At 38.8% G+C, this 18,135-nt stretch overlaps 3 protein-coding genes across 3 annotated transcripts in view; all 3 read left to right on the forward strand.

The window, feature by feature from the left end:
* Positions 1 to 639: 639 nt before the first annotated feature.
* On the forward strand, positions 640 to 5,365 carry ASDURF (ASNSD1 upstream open reading frame). The gene is made up of 4 exons (XM_043577301.1): positions 640 to 819; positions 2,970 to 3,023; positions 4,237 to 4,312; positions 5,130 to 5,365. The coding sequence occupies exons 1-4, from the start codon at positions 730 to 732 to the stop codon at positions 5,198 to 5,200; spliced, it is 291 nt and encodes a 96-aa protein (XP_043433236.1). The 5' UTR covers positions 640 to 729; the 3' UTR covers positions 5,201 to 5,365.
* On the forward strand, positions 5,241 to 10,774 carry ASNSD1 (asparagine synthetase domain containing 1). Its single transcript, XM_043577292.1, has 3 exons — positions 5,241 to 6,719; positions 7,549 to 7,730; positions 10,417 to 10,774. Exons 1-3 carry the CDS (start codon positions 5,241 to 5,243, stop codon positions 10,700 to 10,702), a joined length of 1,947 nt encoding a protein of 648 aa, XP_043433227.1. The 3' UTR covers positions 10,703 to 10,774.
* Positions 10,775 to 12,445: 1,671 nt separating this feature from the next.
* Positions 12,446 to 18,135, forward strand: part of ANKAR (ankyrin and armadillo repeat containing) — a 73,380-nt gene continuing 67,690 nt past the window's right edge. The window contains 3 exon segments of the mRNA XM_043577302.1: positions 12,446 to 14,295; positions 16,127 to 16,263; positions 16,266 to 16,769. Coding sequence (XP_043433237.1) covers positions 16,170 to 16,263; positions 16,266 to 16,769 — 598 coding nt within the window. The 5' untranslated portion in view covers positions 12,446 to 14,295; positions 16,127 to 16,169.

An 18,135-nucleotide genomic window follows, 5' to 3' on the forward strand; every position in this document is an offset into this window, starting at 1 on the left:
TGCCACAAAATTGACAAGTTAACCTCTGCTCCTGCATAATTGTAAAATAGCCCAGTCAATAGAAAATAACGTTCAGAAAAGATATTAAAGAACACCTCTTAATCTCTTGCCTGTTTACAACGTTTGGATAATTTTTCTCATAGGAGATACTGTAAATATTGCATGCAACATACTTATACTAAAAATGTATTCATTTATCAGAAATTTATATTTAACTAGGCATCCTATATTTATCTTTTAACCCTAATAAGTAGTTAGCAAAAATTTTACCAAGTCTGTAGGGTTCCGTTGCCAAAAATGTTATCTATTAAATCTATGCCTAGTTTCATATCCTTCTTTGCCTAGATAATAAATAGGAAGTGGTATTTTTACCGCTCTTCTTTATATTTACCACTGGGGGGCGCATATAACTCACAATCCACTGGATTCCAGCTCGTGTGGCGACCACAGGAGCTTTTCCACGTCAGATCCGCTAGGGGACCGTTCAGATACCACTCACATTTCACGAACGTCCTAAGCAACTGTGCGCACGCGCACAACTGCTCCCAAGACAGAGCGGGTTTGCGCAGGCGCTCTAGCAAATGCGCAGCCGCTATCGGTAAGACTGATGGGAAAGTGAAAGGAAGGGGGTGGGGGGGCCGCTGGGAGCGCGCATGCGCTGAATTGGAGCCTGTTGGGTAGTGGGAGCTAGTGGGGTGCCGTATCCTGAGTTCACCGCGCTCTGTGGAGATGCCCAGCCGTGGGTCTCAACCCGAGGACGGCGCTGCGCTGTCCTCTGCAGATAACTCGACCCCGCACAAGGAGGATCTTAGCAGCAAGGTGAGTGTAGGACGAGTCGCGAAGCTTCGGACTGGGCTCTGCTTGACTCCAAAGAAGATCCACCGCGCCACATGGCCCGCCCTCGACTTTGCCCTGAGTCTTAGCACTTGGCAGCCACAGTTAAAGGGAGATCGTGAAATTTGCCCTAAGAGTAGACCCATTTGGCAGCGGGACAGAGGCTTGGTTGAGGTCTTTTCTCTCTACTCTTTGTAAACCATTAGAAATACGGCCCACCCCAGATCCGGATGCTACAGTATTTCCAATCTCAGAAAATGTCACCACTATCCATTCAGTTGTCCATGCCAATAACCTGGAAGCCATTCTTGACGCCCATCACCTACCAGTTCTACTTCTGAAGTTCATTTCAAATAGATCCCTTCATCACAGTGTACGCTCACCATCCTAAACGAGCCATCTTCATCCACCATCGGGAATCTTCCATAGGTTTCCTAACCACTCTCTCCGCATCCATCCTTACCTTCTTCCTATCTGTTCTCCACTGTAGCTAGAGCAATGATCCTGAAACGTGTATCTGATGGTCACTGTTCTACCCAAAAAGGTCGGGGCTGGGGGGGTGGGGGGAGGGCTAAGCAATATAAATTTTAACTGCCATAAACAAAAATATACTGGAGATGGGAATGGTTATAGCCATTCAGGTATTAGATGTCCTAGATTTTACTTTAGTTTTGTCCTAAACTAACAGTAACATCTCAGGCAAGTCACTCATCTCTCTATATCCGTTTCCTTGTTTGAAGTAAAATGAAATGTATAATGTACACCTGCCATTCCTAAAATGAATGGGGAAGCACTGTTCAAACGTAAGTCTGAAGGTTATACAAATTTGGTCTTGGAATTCAACTCAAATCTAGCCAGTTACTACACTGACTGGAGAAACAGAAGAGTACACACCCATAGGGAGTGAATTTTCTTTTCTTTTTTTTTAAATATATGAAATTTATTGTCAAATTGGTTTCCATACAACACCCAGTGCTCATCCCAAAAGATGCCCTCTTCAGTGCCTATCACCTACCCCCCCCCTCCCTCCCACCCCCCATCAACCCTCAGTTCTCAGTTTTTAAGAGTCTCTTATGCTTTGGCTCTCTCCCACTCTAACCTCTCTTTATTTTTTTTTTCTTCCCCTCCCCCATGGGTTCCTGTTAAGTTTCTCAGGATCCACATAAGAGTGAAAACATATGGTATCTGTCTTTCTCTGTATGGCTTATTTCACTTAGCATAACACTCTCCAGTTCCATCCATGTTGCTACAAAGGGCCATATTTCATTCTTTCTCATTGCCACATAGTAGGGAGTGAATTTTCAAACCACATACAACCTACTCCAATTACTACCATAGCAAGCCATTTATGCTGACGTGTGACAGATCTGTGAGGTGTGTGAGGCAGGACAGAGTTTATAAAACCTGCTTTTAGAGGCACTGATAACACAATGTAATCAGTCATGTTCACAGTATAACTGCCCTTGCTGAAAAGAGTTAGAAATTCACTTCCACTTAGTTGTGCCCTAGCCTACTAATAAAAAGTGAGGTCTAGTTCAGCAGTGCCAGCACTGTGCTAGTTTTTGAAATGTAAAGAGGAATAAAGCCAAGATGGAAAGTGATAACACCTTAACAGCCCCAGGTAGGTCATTTAGTACTACTTGTTTGTTCTGCATGTGTGGCTGCACTATTTATACATGAATCATGGAAACCATTGATATTTGAGAGGGAAGAAAAGTACCCTATTCCTTATGACATTTGCTATTTGTAAAAAATAATAATAATAAAAATAAAACATAACCTAAAAGAAGTCATTAAAAATACTCTTGGTGCTTATTGTCTATTTTAAATAAAAGGTGTAAACTTAGTTTAGTAACTCTGGTCCTTGCATGAATGCTGGTTACCAACACTAAACCCTCTGTCTGGGTTCAGTGGGCTTTCTGACACCTATCAAGTATAATCACTGTTTCCTTTTTCAACTTCCCCCCAGGCGCACCCTCACACACTGCTGTTGGAAAGAATCTATATGTTCACAGACTGCCCATCTGGATAGTCAGTAAATTATAATCCCATATCCCATCTCCAATTTTAAAAGGCCCTCAATTGAACATACTTGATAGCCTCTGATTTAAGAAGTTTTTCTTTTATTTCAATAGATTAAAGAACAAAAAATTGTTGTGGATGAACTTTCTAACCTGAAGAAGAACAGGGTGAGTTATTAGAGTAATTCTGAATTGTATGTGGGAGAGTCTGATTATATTAACTATATACTAAAGTTACAAGAATTATATCTAAGATTTATATTTACATTAAAATTTGCAAGATGTCAGCATTCTTTTTAGTTACATTGCAAAAGTGAAAAGTGTCCAAGATTTTATACACATACATACTTATGTTAATTATAGTTGATAATATTTTATTCCCATCATATACAATTCACATAACCTTTGAACTAAAAGGTACTAATTATACAATGTAATCACTAATGGTATTTATTTTATACTTGAATTTGGTGTTTTCTTTTGAAATAAATAACCTTAAAATATATTAAGGACACTATGTCTTTAAGTGAATGTGGATAGTTGTTGAAAAACAAAAAGGATAAATTGCTTCTCTCTTCCTCACATTTTTTACACAAATCTGCCAAATGTTTAACATGGTTATTTAATGACAATTCCATTAATGTATCTATAAACAAGCAAGCTACTGCTTTATGTGTAGTAACACTGTCAAAAATTACATTTTAAAGTTCAGGAAGAAATTATTTTGAGCCCTTTAAAATATTTGATACGACAGATTGGTTAGCCCTTTCTGATACTGTCACTTAAAGGAATTTTAGAACTTAAGTCACAACTGATACAAACTTTCTAGAGGGCAAGTTGGCAGAGTATATCAAAGCCTTAAAACTATGTAGCATTTTGACCCAGTAGTTCCCCTTATAGGAATTGATACTTATGAATCATGGGATTATACAAAGATTTAGTTACAAAGAAATTCATTACAACTTTGATTTCTAAAGTTGGTTATACCTTAAATGTTGAAAACATGAAGACTTAACCAAATAAACTGTAATGTTATACCCATACAATAATGTTGTAAAAGAATGTTTATTGATAACAGAAACTGTTCCCAATATGTTGTTCCTTGATAAAAGCAAGTAATAAATCTGTATTTATAATAAGAGACTTTTTTGTTCAAGAAAACTGATATGGTATATACAGAAAAAACATTTCACTTCAGTGTTAATGGTAGCAATTTCTAGATGGTAGAATAATGGGTGACTTTTGTTTACCTGTAATCTACTAAGGTATTGTTCTGAATATACGTTACTGAAGTTCAGGAATATATACTAAAAGGGTTCAGAGTTTCGACATAACACTTTTTAGATCAAATCATAATATTAGCCTAAATTATGTTTTGCAGAAAGTATATAGGCAGCAACAGAACAGCAACATATTCTTTCTTGCAGACCGAACAGAAATGCTTTCTGAAAGCAAAAGTAAGTTTATTTGGTATATTATATAGAAATGCATGGAAAGTCTTTTCTAGGCTTTCTGTAGAAAATAATAGTAGTGCCTAAATTATATTGTCTATCTGAATGTTTAAATCTATATCTGAAGATTGGATGGTGATAGAGATATAAGTAAGATTAATGCTGTGGTTTAGTTTTCTTCAAGTTAGCCTAAGAGTGTTAGAAAGCTATAATTATTAATGTGTGCTGTAGAATTTTAGATAGATCTAGGTATGAAAATTTTCTACAACTTTCTCCTTTTATGACTTTGAGTGAATTACTTTGGGACTCAAAAGTTTTGTGGGATTTAAACAAGAAAGGGAAAAGAGAACCCGGGTGACTCATTTTGATTAAGCATCCAACTGTGCCTCAGATCATGATCTCATGGCCCCTGAGTTCAAGCCTGCGTGGGGCTCTGTGCTGACATCTTGGAGCCTAGAGCCTGCTTTGGATTCTGTCTCCCTCTCTCTGTCTCTTTGTCCCTCTCCCTCACTCTCTTCCTGTCTCTCAAAAATAAATAATAAAAGTTAAAAAAAATTTTAATTAAAGAAATAAATAGGAAGGGATGTATAAAGTTCATAGTCCAGTGCCTAGGCAAAAGTAAGCATTTAATAAATGGAAATTATTTTCCTAAAAGTTAAACATTGTCATCAGAAGCCTGTTGTAAATGATTATTCACACCAACACAGTGCATATACTCAAGTGCTTTGATCTTGGTAAGTAGCCTGTGTTGCTCTATGAATTACTAGGTGAAGGTCCAAGAATTTTTATTTTACTTGACATATCTTCTCCCCTCCCCCCACAGATATATTGGATGAACTGAAAAAAGAATACCAAGAAATAGAAAACTCAGAGAAGACCAAAATCAAGAAATAATATTTTATTTTATCAAGAAATAACTTGATTTCACATAACAATGTGTGGCATTTGCTGTTCTGTAAGCTTTTCTGTTGAGCATTTCAGCAAAGATTTGAAAGGGGATTTACTGTATAATCTTAACCGACGGGGACCCAACAGTAGTAAACAGTTGTTAAAGTCTGATGTTAGCTACCAGTGTTTATTTTCTGGTCATGTCCTTCACTTAAGAGGTGTTTTGACTGCCCAGCCTGTGGAAGATGAAAGAGGCAATGTGTTCCTGTGGAATGGAGAAGTCTTTAGTGGCATAAAGGTTGAAGCTGAAGAAAATGATACCCAAGTAATGTTTAATTATCTTTCCTCTTGTAAGACTGAATCTGATATTTTGTCACTCTTCTCAGAAGTCCAGGGTCCTTGGTCTTTTATATATTACCAAGCATCTAGTCATCATTTATGGTTTGGTAGGGATTTTTTTGGTCGCCGTAGCTTGCTTTGGCATTTTAGTAATTTGGGCAGGAGTTTCTGCCTCTCTTCAGTTGGTGCCCAAACATCTGGAGTGGCCAACCAGTGGCAAGAAGTCCCAGCATCTGGAATTTTTAGAATTGATCTCAAGTCTCCTTCCATTTCCGAATCTGTGGTTTTAAAATTGTACCCTTGGAAATGTATTTCTAGGGAGAATGTTACCAAAGAATGTGTTAATAGCCTGACTCAAATTTCAGCAAACTTGCCAACATTTGTATCAGTGGTAGCAAATGAAGCCAAACTCTATCTTAAAGAACCTGTTGTTCCTTTAAATATGACGTTGCCACAAGCTCCATTTGAGATTTATTGCAGTAACATTGCTAGTGTCCCACCTACCAGGGAAACGCTTCAGGTCTTTCTTACTGATGGACACATGAAGGAAGTCGTTCAGCAGTTCATTGATGTCCTGAGTATCGCAGTGAAGAGACGTGTCTTATGTTTACCTAGGGGTGAAAACCTGACACAAAGTGAGGTTTTGAAAAGTTGTGATAGGAAAGCAAATGTTGCAATCCTGTTTTCTGGGGGTATTGATTCCATGGTTATTGCGGCCCTTGCTGACCATCATGTACCTTTAGATGAACCCATTGACCTTCTTAATGTGGCATTCATGACTAAAGAAAAGACCATACTAACTGGTTTTAACAAAAAGAGGAAAAAACAGAAAAATCATTGTGAAATGCCTTCTGAAGAACCCTCTAAAAATGCTGCTGCTGCTGCTGCTGCTGGTAACAATGATGATAGTTCTGATAAACAATTCAGTGTACCAGATCGTATCTCAGGAAGAGTGGGACTGAAGGAACTACAGGCTGCTAACCCTTCCCGGACTTGGAATTTTGTTGAAATTAATGTTTCTCTGGAAGAACTGCAAGAATTAAGAAGAACTCGAATATGCCACCTGGTTCAGCCCTTGGATACAGTGTTGGACGATAGCATTGGCTGTGCAGTCTGGTTTGCTTCTAGAGGAATTGGTTGGTTAGTGACCCAGGACGAAGCAAAATCATATCAGAGCAGCGCAAAGGTATGGCACAGAATGTCTACTCGAAGAATTTCTGAGACCTAATTTTTATCCTTTAAAGCTATTAGCATTTAGATTGCCAGAACATAGCGTATTTTAATTGCATTTATTTTTTTATTTTTTTTTTCAATATATGAAATTTATTGTCAAATTGGTTTCCATACAACACCCAGTGCTCATCCCAAAAGGTGCCCTCCTGTCACCCACCCTCCCCTCCCTCCCACCCCCCATCAACCCTCAGTTTGTCCTCAGTTTGTTCTCAGTTTTTAACAGTCTCTTATGCTTTGGCTGTCTCCCACTCTAACCTCTTTTTTTTTTTTTTCCTTCCCCTCCCCCATGGGTTCCTGTTAAGTTTCTAAGATCCACATAAGAGTGAAACCATATGGTATCTGTCTTTCTCTGTATGGCTTTAATTGCATTTAATCTACAATGCAACATAGAAGACTTTTTTATTTTTAAAAAAAAATTTTTTTTAACGTTTATTTATTTTTGAGACAGAGAGAGACAGAGCATGAACAGGGGAGGAGCAGAGAGAGAGGGAGACACAGAATCTGAAACAGGCTCCAGGCTCTGAGCTTTCAGCACAGAGCCCGACGCGGGGCTCGAACTCACGGACTGTGAGATCATGACCTGAGCCGAAGTCGGATGTTTAACCGACCAAGCCACCCAGGCGCCCCTAGAAGACTTTTTTAAATATTGGGCATATTTTTACTACTTTATGACTGCCGTGTGTTTTTTGTCTGAAGATGTTATTTTTGAGATTATAATTTTTTAAGCTTGGCTTTTGTCTTTATCATATATCATAAAAAGGGATTTCTGTAAACCGTTACAGGTGGTTCTTACTGGAATCGGTGCTGATGAGCAACTTGCAGGTTATTCTCGTCACCGTGTCCGCTTTCAGACCCATGGAATGGAAGGATTAAATAAGGAAATCGAGATGGAACTGGGTCGAATTTCCTCTAGAAATCTTGGTCGTGATGACAGAGTTATTGGTGATCATGGAAAAGAAGCAAGGTAATTCAGATTAAGTGTTGTGGCTAATTTTGTAAACAAACAAACAAACAAACAAAACATTAGCCTATGGAGAATTTTAGGTTCCTTTCTTTGGAGACCACTCAAATGAGTAACAGTAGCAACAATAATATGTTGGCTTTATATTACAAACACCGTCAGTCAGAGGGAGAGTGGGGTGGGCGGGGCAGCCAGAAGAGCACTTGTTGTCCAGAGCTCATTCTGTAAGGAATGTCTTGGCATGACTGTTATTAGTACCACAGCGAAAAAGACTATAAGACCGAGGTAGTGAAATGCTGAGAGAAAGTATTTAATGGGTTTGGTTTTGTTGTAAATGTTTACTTTCCTCCCAGCAAGAGCATAGGCCCTACCCCCACATTTTGCCCTCCAGTGTTAGAGAACCCAGCTTTGTCTCTAGGGACATATATGCATGCTCGATCCATGCTGATGTAAATGCTGGTTCCAGAACTGGATTCCCCTCTGCTATGTGTGTTTTGAACTCAGTTTGGTCATATGTTGCAGGTTATCTAAAACTTGCCAAGAGATCAAGGCATTTACATATGTATACTTTTTTTTTAAATTCAGGGGTTTATTTTTACCTAACAGTATATTTATGGTGGTAGTGAACAAGTGCTTGAGAATAACTTTTTAAATTATTAAGGATAAAGAAAAATGTATTATAGTTATAAAAAGCAGAAGTTTGGGGCGCCTGGGTGGCTCAGTCGGTTAAGCGTCCGACTTCGGCCCGGGTCACGATCTCTCGGTCTGTGAGTTCGAGCCCCGCTTCAGGCTCTGTGCTGACTGCTCAGAGCCTGGAGCCTGTTTCAGATTCTGTGTCTCCCTCTCTCTCTGCCCCTCCCCCGTTCATGCTCTGTCTCTCTCTGTCTCAAAAATAAATAAACGTTAAAAAAAAAATTAAAAAAAAAAAGCAGAAGTTTGTTCAAGTGGGTTAATTTATTAAGTGGTAGTTTATTAAAAGGGTACAGCATGCGAGAACAGGGAGTCCAAATCAGCTTTGTGAGAACATCATAATACACCTACTCTACCACTTCACCATTTCTTACCTCTATTTCAGTTTCTTATATATATTATATAATTTAAATATATACCACAGTATAAAAACTATAAAAATATTTTCCTTTTGAAGGGTGTGTATATTCGAGAGAGAGCGATATTCAGTCCTTTATTTCAGGTAGGTCAGAGAAAAGGGAATTTATTTTATTTAGTAGAACAGTTAATTCTAAAGGCCCCATATGATACCCTCAGGTAAAAGTGCATATGAGGAATGTTTAAACAGCTAATAGAGAATTGTGATTTAACAAATACCCTGATAGTGGGTGGATATAAATAATTTATTACTAAATTATTATACTTTTATTTATTATTTATTTATTTATTATTTATTATGCATTTGGCATGCTGTTAATTCAGCGATCAATTGATTAGATTATGCTATATACAGATTGCTTTTGCGATTAATTCATTTTTATAAAATATTTCATGTGATGAATGCCTTTTCCAGTCTCTCTACTGGAGCTAGGATAAGATTTAATAAAACAGAAACACTACTGTAACAGTATTGCATATTAAGGAATTGGCAGGAGAGTATTAAAGTATTTTAGGGATGCCTAGATGGCTCAGTAGGTTAACCATCTGACTTCAGCTCAGGTCATGATCTCAGTTCGTGAGTTCGAGCCCTGTGTCAGGCTCTGTGCTGACAGCTCAAAGTCTGGGGCCTGCTTCAGATTCTGTGTCTCCCTCTCTCTGTTCCCCTCTTCCACTCATGGTCTATCTTTCTCTGTCTTTCAAAAATGAATAAATGTTAAAAAAAATTTTTTTAGAAAAAAAAAGTAAACAAACAAAACAAAACAACACAGAATTTTCTAGGAAATCAGGGAAGCCAAAGGGCAGAAAGTTAGTTTTTTAAATCTAATACTTTATTCTGTTATACTGATTTGTCACCATTTAAATGGGTTGAATGTAATTAAATAATTTTGACACTGTAAGATTTTACCATAAGTAAACGTTTCACAATTTCAGGATTATAGAGTGCTTCTATATTGATCTCATATTCATTCTCTTTTTATATTATAAAGAACACAGATGGAATAATTGACCTAAGACCATACTTGTTTTCAAGGCACTGCTAAAGATTCCTTGTGAAACAACTTGAGATTATTTCTTACCATAGGCCTAATGTATTTATTTTTTCAGGCAAAATTTATTTTGTAGTATATGTATTAAAATTAGTCACATGAAACATTTGTCAGTGTGATTAAATTTTAGGTGTGAAATTGTGTAAATAACCAGAATATTTTTAATTGAGAAAAATAGTGCCATAAAAAATTAATTTGAGGGGCGCCTGGGTGGCGCAGTCGGTTAAGCGTCCGACTTTCAGCCAGGTCACGATCTCGCGGTCCATGAGTTCAAGCCCCACGTCAGGCTCTGGCTGATGCTCGGAGCCTGGAGCCTGTTTCCGATTCTGTGTCTCCCTCTCTCTCTGCCCCTCCCCCGTTCATGCTCTGTCTCTCTCTGTCCCAAAAATAAATAAACGTTGAAAAAAAAAAAAATGTTTAAAAAAAAATTAATTTGATGCTATAAATTTTAACATTGAATAAAATGCAAAAGAAATAATCATAACAAATTGGGTTTTTTTTATGTAGTGGTTATGTTTATCTATTTATTTTAGATTTCCTTTCCTGGATGAAAATGTCGTCTCCTTTCTAAATTCCCTGCCAGTTTGGGAGAAGGCAAACTTGACTTTGCCCCGTGGAATTGGTGAAAAACTAATTTTGCGTCTTGCAGCAGTGGAACTTGGCTTAACAACCTCTCCTCTTCTGCCGAAACGGGCCATGCAGTTTGGATCCAGAATTGCAAAAATGGAAAAGAATAACGAAAAGGCATCTGATAAATGTGAAAGGCTCCAGGTCATTTCCTTAGAAAACCTTTCTATTGAAAAGGAGATTAAAACATAATATTTCACAATGTAACAACATTTACTGAATGATGATTATGTAAAAATAAAACACTCAGCTGCTTTATTATTATATAATGTAATGGTTTTAAGGTTCATTACATGAATTTATATTTAACTATATAGCTTAATATAACCAAGTTAGTCAAATTGACGAGAAAAAGAGAATACTTTAAAGAATAGTTGGGATGTTTTAAACTGTGATATCAACATTGCTTTGAGCTCTTACATGGTAATGTCCCACCAGCAACAAAAGAAGGCAGCTTTTACTGACTCTTGTCATGGTAGCTACACCCAGAAATAACTCAATTTGTCATTGTCGTCAGGGGCCTGGCTTAAACAGGGCCTTCTTTGGCAGAAGAGAGAACTCAGGTTTACAGAAGCTAAGCAATTTGCTTGAGATTCACACTCCTGAGCAATACTTGGTACTTCTGTTACATCTCTTTAGGCAGCTCATTTTCTCAGTCAGAACTTGTGACTGTTTTAAGCATTCTCCTGTCCCGCACATCTGTGCCTTCCTCTCTTTGCCCCATTCTCAGCTCATGACCTGAGCTTTTCACAGATGAAAGTCATCAGGACAAGAAATGTGTCCATCCACCCATCAAAAAGCTGTGCCTCCACCTGCTTTCTGTATCCCAACCCTTGCCTGTCTCGTCAGCCCCTCTTTTATAGGATCCTTCCTATCAATGTTTAACCAACATTGATTGGTCTAACCAATGTAAAATGCACATACCTAGTTCTATATTTTCCTCTGCTTACCTCCTATCCATACTCCACCCTCTCCACCTTTTCAGCTCCACTCCAGCCTTACATCCGCCCACATTAGTTGTGACCACCATACCAGGGTCACTGGCATCTATCCCCAATTAGTGCTGACACCCTTTCTGGATCTGTTCAGAGTACTTCGATTCTTTTAATCTTAGTGGGAAGGCAGTTTCAGGATACTGACAAACAAGTCTGTCGGACACTTTCACATGCCCTGAATTTATCCCCTGGTAAATGCAATGTCTAAACCATATTTAAATACTACTTTAATGGCTTTCATCCCTTTACCTGAAGGCAGACAACTTCCAGTATCTATGTGGTCCTGAGCACCAAACTGACACTGCTCTTTATCAGAAGTAGATAAACTAAGAGGTTTGCCTAGCGGCCTAGATTTGAATATAATAACAATTTTTAATAGTAACAATATAGTTCAACACTAAAAACATCTATCTATATTGTGATGACTATGTAAGCAGGCACTACTTTATGACCTTTACATGTATTGATCCAGTTGAATCTGTAGGGAATTTCCAGGTCATCTCCAGCAGAATACTTGTGTGTAGGTGTTTTGTTTTGTTTATTCCTCAGAGGGCCTGATTTCTTTTTAGAACCTTCTTACTACTAAATTCCATAAACCTGGGATGAGGATCTGTGTTAGTCCTTAAACAATTTTTCCCAAGATTTGAAACAGTTGGAACAAACCATCTAGGTACCTGAGCAAAAAAACTTTTAAGTAGAAGAATTTACATACATTGTTCATAAGTGCAAACATGCAAATCTCTTAAAGAAGCAGTGATTTTTTTCACATCCCCTGCCCTGAACAGCAATCATAAATTTTTTTTCAACGTTTATTTATTTATTTTTTTTTTGGGGGGGGGGGGGGACAGAGAGAGACAGAGCATGAACGGGGGAGGGGCAGAGAGAGAGGGAGACACAGAATCGGACAGGCTCCAGGCTCAGAGCCATCAGCCCAGAGCCTGACACGGGGCTCGAACTCCCGGACCGCGAGATCGTGACCTGGCTGAAGTCGGATGCTTAACCGACTGCGCCACCCAGGTGCCCCAATCATAAATTTTTAATACTACCTCCATAGCAGCTGAAATAATGACATGGTTGGACTAAGAAATTCTGCCCCCAAATGTTATAAAACCACCTTGTTGGCAAACTCTGTGGAAAAGTTGAAGTTATCCCCCTCGAGGTAGCAGCAACAGCCAATGAAGTTGGGCATTCCCCTATTCACAAAACACTTCTCTTGGCTTCTGTGACTAATCTTGGTTTTCATGACAGCTGTCTCTGTGTTCTTTGGTAACTCCATCCTCTCCACCCAACCTTTAAATATTAAATTTCTCAGGTCTCCCATCCTAGGTTCTGAGCTTTTTTTCTCAGTTCTTTCCCTCAATGATTTCAGCCACCCCCTTGGCTTTTGTCACCGTAAGACTGCCCAAATGTATGCATCTACTGCAGGCTGCCATTCTAGCCCGAGTTGTATATCTACAGCACATATGGCATCTCTACTTGGGTTCTCTTACAAATATATCAAGGTCAGTATGTCCACAGCTGAACTCTTAATCTTGCCTTGATATCCCATTTCTCCTGACAAATTTGGGTGCCACCTGGACAACCACTCTCTTTTGAACACTCAACCCCCATTCAGTCTGTTGTCACTTCATTATTTCTCGAATCCATCCACAGCGCTGCATCTCCGCTGCCACCAAGCTAGTCTGTACCTAGCATCTACTGCCACCAACCCAGCCTAAACTTTTACAATGAAGCTCAGGATCATCAACTCAGCGACCCGGGTGATCTGGCCCTCATCTGCCTCTATGGCCAGTTTTGTGCCCATGTCTCTCTAGTTCTTTAACCAAGGTTTTGTTTGGTTTCTCAAAAAGTTCAACTTTCTTCTCAACTGGATTCTTCACCACCTGTTGTGCCCCGTATCTGGAAAGCTATTTCTCCAACTCCACTTGGATAGCTCTTTTTCATCTTCCAGGCTCAGCTTAAAATATCACTTCCTCTGGGCACCCCTTCTGAGCCGGTGGTTTTGGTTAGCCTTCCTTCATGTGCTATCATTACATCTCACATTATCACCCTGTTTCAAAACACTTGTATGATCATCTGTGTAACTGGAAGCACCTTGAGGTTTTGTGTCTGTCCTGCCCTCCAGCGGTCTCCAACTCCTGGCACAGTGCCTGGCTCATAATAAACGTTCCATAAATATTTGCTGACTGAAAGAATGGTGATGGAGGTAGGATTCCAACTCAGGACTCCTTCGGGGCCTGGAGCCTTCATCTCTGCCACTCTGGTTTTGTGTTTTCATAGAGACAAATTGTGAAAGGGAAAAGTAATGGGGAAGCACGGTGTCCAGAACACGCAGCGGGACTGAGTTTTAAAGGACGGAGGGGCCGGGACACCTGTACGGGAAATTTCAGGAGTGCCGTGTGACCGCCCAGCGGGGGAAGGCCCTACGCGCGGGCAGGCCCTACGCGTGGGCGGACACGGGCGCCCCCTTGCGGCGCGGCCGGGCTATCCTCGCGCCAGAACTACCGGCTTCCACACGCAGATCTCCCGCTAGAAGCAGACGACGCCCGGGAGGGTCGACAGAGTGCGCTGGGCAAGCAGCCCTCCGCAGGGAGTCTCTTCAGGGAGAGTGCCTTCAGATCCCACCCGCAGCGGTTCCCCCTGCTCTCGCCCACGCGGGGCTCCGGACGGTGGATTCTGGCCCAGGGAGAAGCCATTCGAGACGGCCACCGTCCCTGGCCTCCAGGAATATTCTAAGGACCAGTGTGGATGCAGTCTCCCTCTCCTGGACAAGAAAATAATCATTTCAAAGTAGGTTTCTTCCCTTCCCTTGTCCTTGCCTTTTTCTCGCGTCCATGTGGGCATAGGTCTTGGACAAACCTGGCTTGGCTCTAATTCCGAAGGTATGAAACCATAGGCACATTCTGTAAACTTCCTAGTCTCCATTTCTGCGTCTACCTAGTGGGGATACCAACGCCTATCTCAAAGAGCTGGGTTCTCCAAGTGTCCTGCCTGAATTAGCAGTATCGACATCATCTCTAATCTTTCAAAAATGCAGATTCGCTGGCTCACTCCAACCGACTGAATCAGAAATTCTACAGCAAGTTCCAACAACCTGTTTTAACAAGCCCTAGAGGTTTCAATACAGGCTAAATGTTGAGAATCACTATATAAGAAGGGCCAATTAAATGAAATAAATAAAATACTATGTAGAAAGAACTGGACAAATAGTAGATGCTCAAAAAATAGTGCTTATGATCATTATTTTTCCAGGAACAGAAAGGCATTTAGTTACATAGAAGCAGAAAGTTAAACAGGCTCTTCTTGTCTTTCCTTTTCTTTTAAGCAGGTCTTTATTTCTTGCTTTAAAAAAAAACTGAAAACAAAACAAATCTACAAAAAGCCTTCTCCAACAAAAAAGGAATAGATACGCAACAGTAGCTTCTCTATCAACATTTCTTTTTGACATACTTCTTAGTGTCTTTTGACTTCTTTTGAAAAGCACAATGTGATTAATGTTAATGGCATTTTCTTTTAATGTTTATTTGTTTTGAGAGAGAGAGAATGTGTGGGAAGGGGCAGAGAGATAATGGAGAGAAAATCCCAAGCAGGGTCTGCTCTGATAGCACAGAGCCCTACATGGGGCTCAATCTCCCAAACCATGAGATCATGACCTGAACAGAAATCAAAAGTAGGATGCTTAACTGAGCCACGCAGGTGCCTCAAGGTTAAAAGTTTTATTATTTTATTTTAACTCAAATTTCAACTTTCTTATGGTGCAATTAGCTTAAGATTGAAAATTGTAATAGAACTACCATATGACCCAGCAATTCCACCTCTGGGTATTTAACTGCAGAAAATTAAAACACTAACTCAAAATGATATATGCACCCCCATCTTCACTGTAGCATTATTTACAACAGTCCAGATATGGAGACAACGTAAGTGTCCATCAGTAGATGAATGGATAAAGAAAATGTGGGTAATGTGTACAACAGAATATTCAGCCATAAAAACGAATGAAATATTGCTATTTGCAACAACATGGGTGGACTTTTAGGGCATTATGCTAAATGAAATAAGACAGAAAGACAAATACTGTATGATCTCACTTATATGTAGAATTAAAACACACACACACACACACACACACACACACACACACAAGTTCGTAAATACAGGGAACAGATTGGTGGTTGCCAGAGGAGAGGGTTGGGGGGTAGGTGAAGTTTGAAGGGAGTCAAAAGTACAGACCTCCAGTTATAAAATAAATGAGTCATGGGGATGTAATGTACAGCATGACAACTACAGTTAATACTGCATTGCATATTTGAAAAGTTGAGATAGCAAATCTTAAAAGTAGGTATCACAAAAAACAATTTTGTTACTATGTATCGTGTTGACGTTAGCTAGACTTATTGTGATCATTTCAAAATATCTACAAATATTGAATCGTTGTGTTGTAGACCTCAAACTATTATAATATTGTATGACAACTGTACCTCAATTGTTAAAAATGTTATTAAAACAAGACTGAAAATGTAATGGTTGATCATGAAACAACCTAATAAAGGTGCAGATTTATTTCTTGAGAAATCTAGCTTCATTACCATGACAAATTTCATTGCCTTTTTCTTTTTAGTCATTGCAGAAACTTCAGAAAGGACACCTACAATTAATTAGAAATGTTAAGATTGCCCAAAAAAGGATTACCTAGATTTGATCAAATTCAAGATGAAGAAACCTACCTGGAAAACTTATCCGTACAGAGAAATGCTTCTGTTTTTTTGAAAAATATGATCGGAGTGAAGTACAAGAGTTGCTAACTACTGCCTTAGTCAGCTGGTTGTCTGCCAAAGATGATGTCCGCTCTCAGTTGGACATCCCATGTGGAATTATGAGTCAAATGAATAATGTCAGTTTCTCCACTGCAATCCTTCTGACTCCTGTGGACCCTGTTGCCCTCTTAGACTATAGAGAAGTTCATCAAATTATAAGGGAGTTGGCTGTTGGAATTTATTGCTTTAATCAAATTCCCTCAATCAGTTTAGAAGCTAATTATGATCAGAGTTCTTCTTGTCAATTACCACCAGCTTATTATGATACCAGAATTGGGCAAATTCTGATCAATATTGACTACATGCTGAAAGCACTGTGGCATGGAATATACATGCCCAAAGAAAAACGAGCCAGATTCTCTGAATTATGGCGTACTATCATGGACATTGATCCAGATGGGAAGCCTCAAACAAATAAAGATATTTTTGCAGAGTTTAGTGCAGCAGGTAAGAGAATTTAATATGTTTTATTAGAAGCCATCTTTTTAATTTAGTAATTTATCTTTGGCTCAGTTTTACGTATTTAGTCACATTTCTTAAAAGAGATATTTTGAACTCCAAAGAATCTTTTCAATAAACCTTTCATTTTTTTCAATGGCACCAAAATTATGTTTAAGTCTTGCGTCTTTCATCTTAACCTCCAACTTCTGCAGAACAGATCAGATTTCAAATACTTGATAAAGAGTTTTCAGTTTATACCTTTTCTTACACAGCCTAAGTAGGAAAATCAGTAATAGAGTCAAGAGTAGAATTGGAATGCAATGAGAAAAATCTCTGAACTTGAAAACAAAATGATTGCCAGTTTGGTTAGTCATCTATAATGCCATTTTTGTAAATCTCAAAAATGAATGATATGAAAGTTGAAGTTAAGGATCAATGTGCATCAATGATCTAAGCTTTGGTATTTTAGTAGCATTTGATTTAATAAGTATTTTTGGTTCGGCTAATTTTTAAATTCCTTCTTTTTTTTTTATTTTTTAAAATGTGTAGTTATTTTTGAGACCGAGAGAGGCGGGGGGAGGGGGAGAGAGACAGAACAAGAGGGAGACAGAGTCTGAAGTGGGATCCAGGTTCTGAGCTGTTAGCTCACGAACCTTGAGATCATGAGCTGAACGGAGGTAGGGTGCTTAATGGACTGAGCCACCCAGGCGCCCCTTAAATTCCTTCCTTCTTAGGGCCTGACTTCTCTAAAGCCTGTATATTCACAATAGGTACCACTAAATCCTGTGCATCTCCTCAGCATATGTAAATTTTTTATTCTTAAAAAAAAAAAAAATTCCTGTAAGTTCCTTTGTAGCAGGCCAAATGGAATGGAGAGTAAAATGGAAAATGTGTGCTCCAGACAGTATTCCCAACTACTTTCGCTGATTAAATATATCTAATCATTTTCTAAATAGATTTCCAGTTTGTGGGCACAGGCTTAAAGAGAAGTCTCAATTCAGTTAAAAATGTACTCGAATTTCACTTGACTGGAGGAGAGAGCACAGCAATAGATTTTATATAGATTTTAATCTCATTGGAAACTGGAAAAGGATGACAATTTGTCTTCAGGAATAAAATGTCACTCAGACGCTTCCTTTCTTGACTATTCTGAGAACAAATTTGTTGATTTGTGTATTGCATGTAATTGTTTGCACTTTATGGGGTTGATATTCAAAATATAAGATTTTCAATCTTTATTCAGTGTGTTTTTATACATAATCTTAATATGGCAATAAGTTTCTGCATAACCTTACTAAGGAAGAAAAGAATTAATATTCTCCCCTAATTAGCCAGATTTCCCTTGGCTAAATAGATCTAATAACAGAAGCTT

Source organism: Prionailurus bengalensis, chromosome C1 (assembly GCF_016509475.1).
Source record: "Prionailurus bengalensis isolate Pbe53 chromosome C1, Fcat_Pben_1.1_paternal_pri, whole genome shotgun sequence".
NCBI lineage: Eukaryota > Metazoa > Chordata > Mammalia > Carnivora > Felidae > Prionailurus > Prionailurus bengalensis.

Excerpts from the sequence above, each read along its gene's own strand:
- ASDURF (XM_043577301.1), top strand. The coding sequence starts at position 730 with ATGCCCAGCCGTGGGTCTCAACCCGAGGACGGCGCTGCGCTGTCCTCT. Across the intron at positions 820-2,969 it reads AGGAGGATCTTAGCAGCAAG|ATTAAAGAACAAAAAATTGT; the intron begins GTGAGTGTAGGA and ends TTATTTCAATAG. Across the intron at positions 4,313-5,129 it reads AATGCTTTCTGAAAGCAAAA|ATATATTGGATGAACTGAAA; the intron begins GTAAGTTTATTT and ends CTCCCCCCACAG.
- ASNSD1 (XM_043577292.1), top strand. The coding sequence starts at position 5,241 with ATGTGTGGCATTTGCTGTTCTGTAAGCTTTTCTGTTGAGCATTTCAGC. Across the intron at positions 6,720-7,548 it reads CATATCAGAGCAGCGCAAAG|GTGGTTCTTACTGGAATCGG; the intron begins GTATGGCACAGA and ends AAACCGTTACAG. Across the intron at positions 7,731-10,416 it reads GATCATGGAAAAGAAGCAAG|ATTTCCTTTCCTGGATGAAA; the intron begins GTAATTCAGATT and ends TATTTATTTTAG.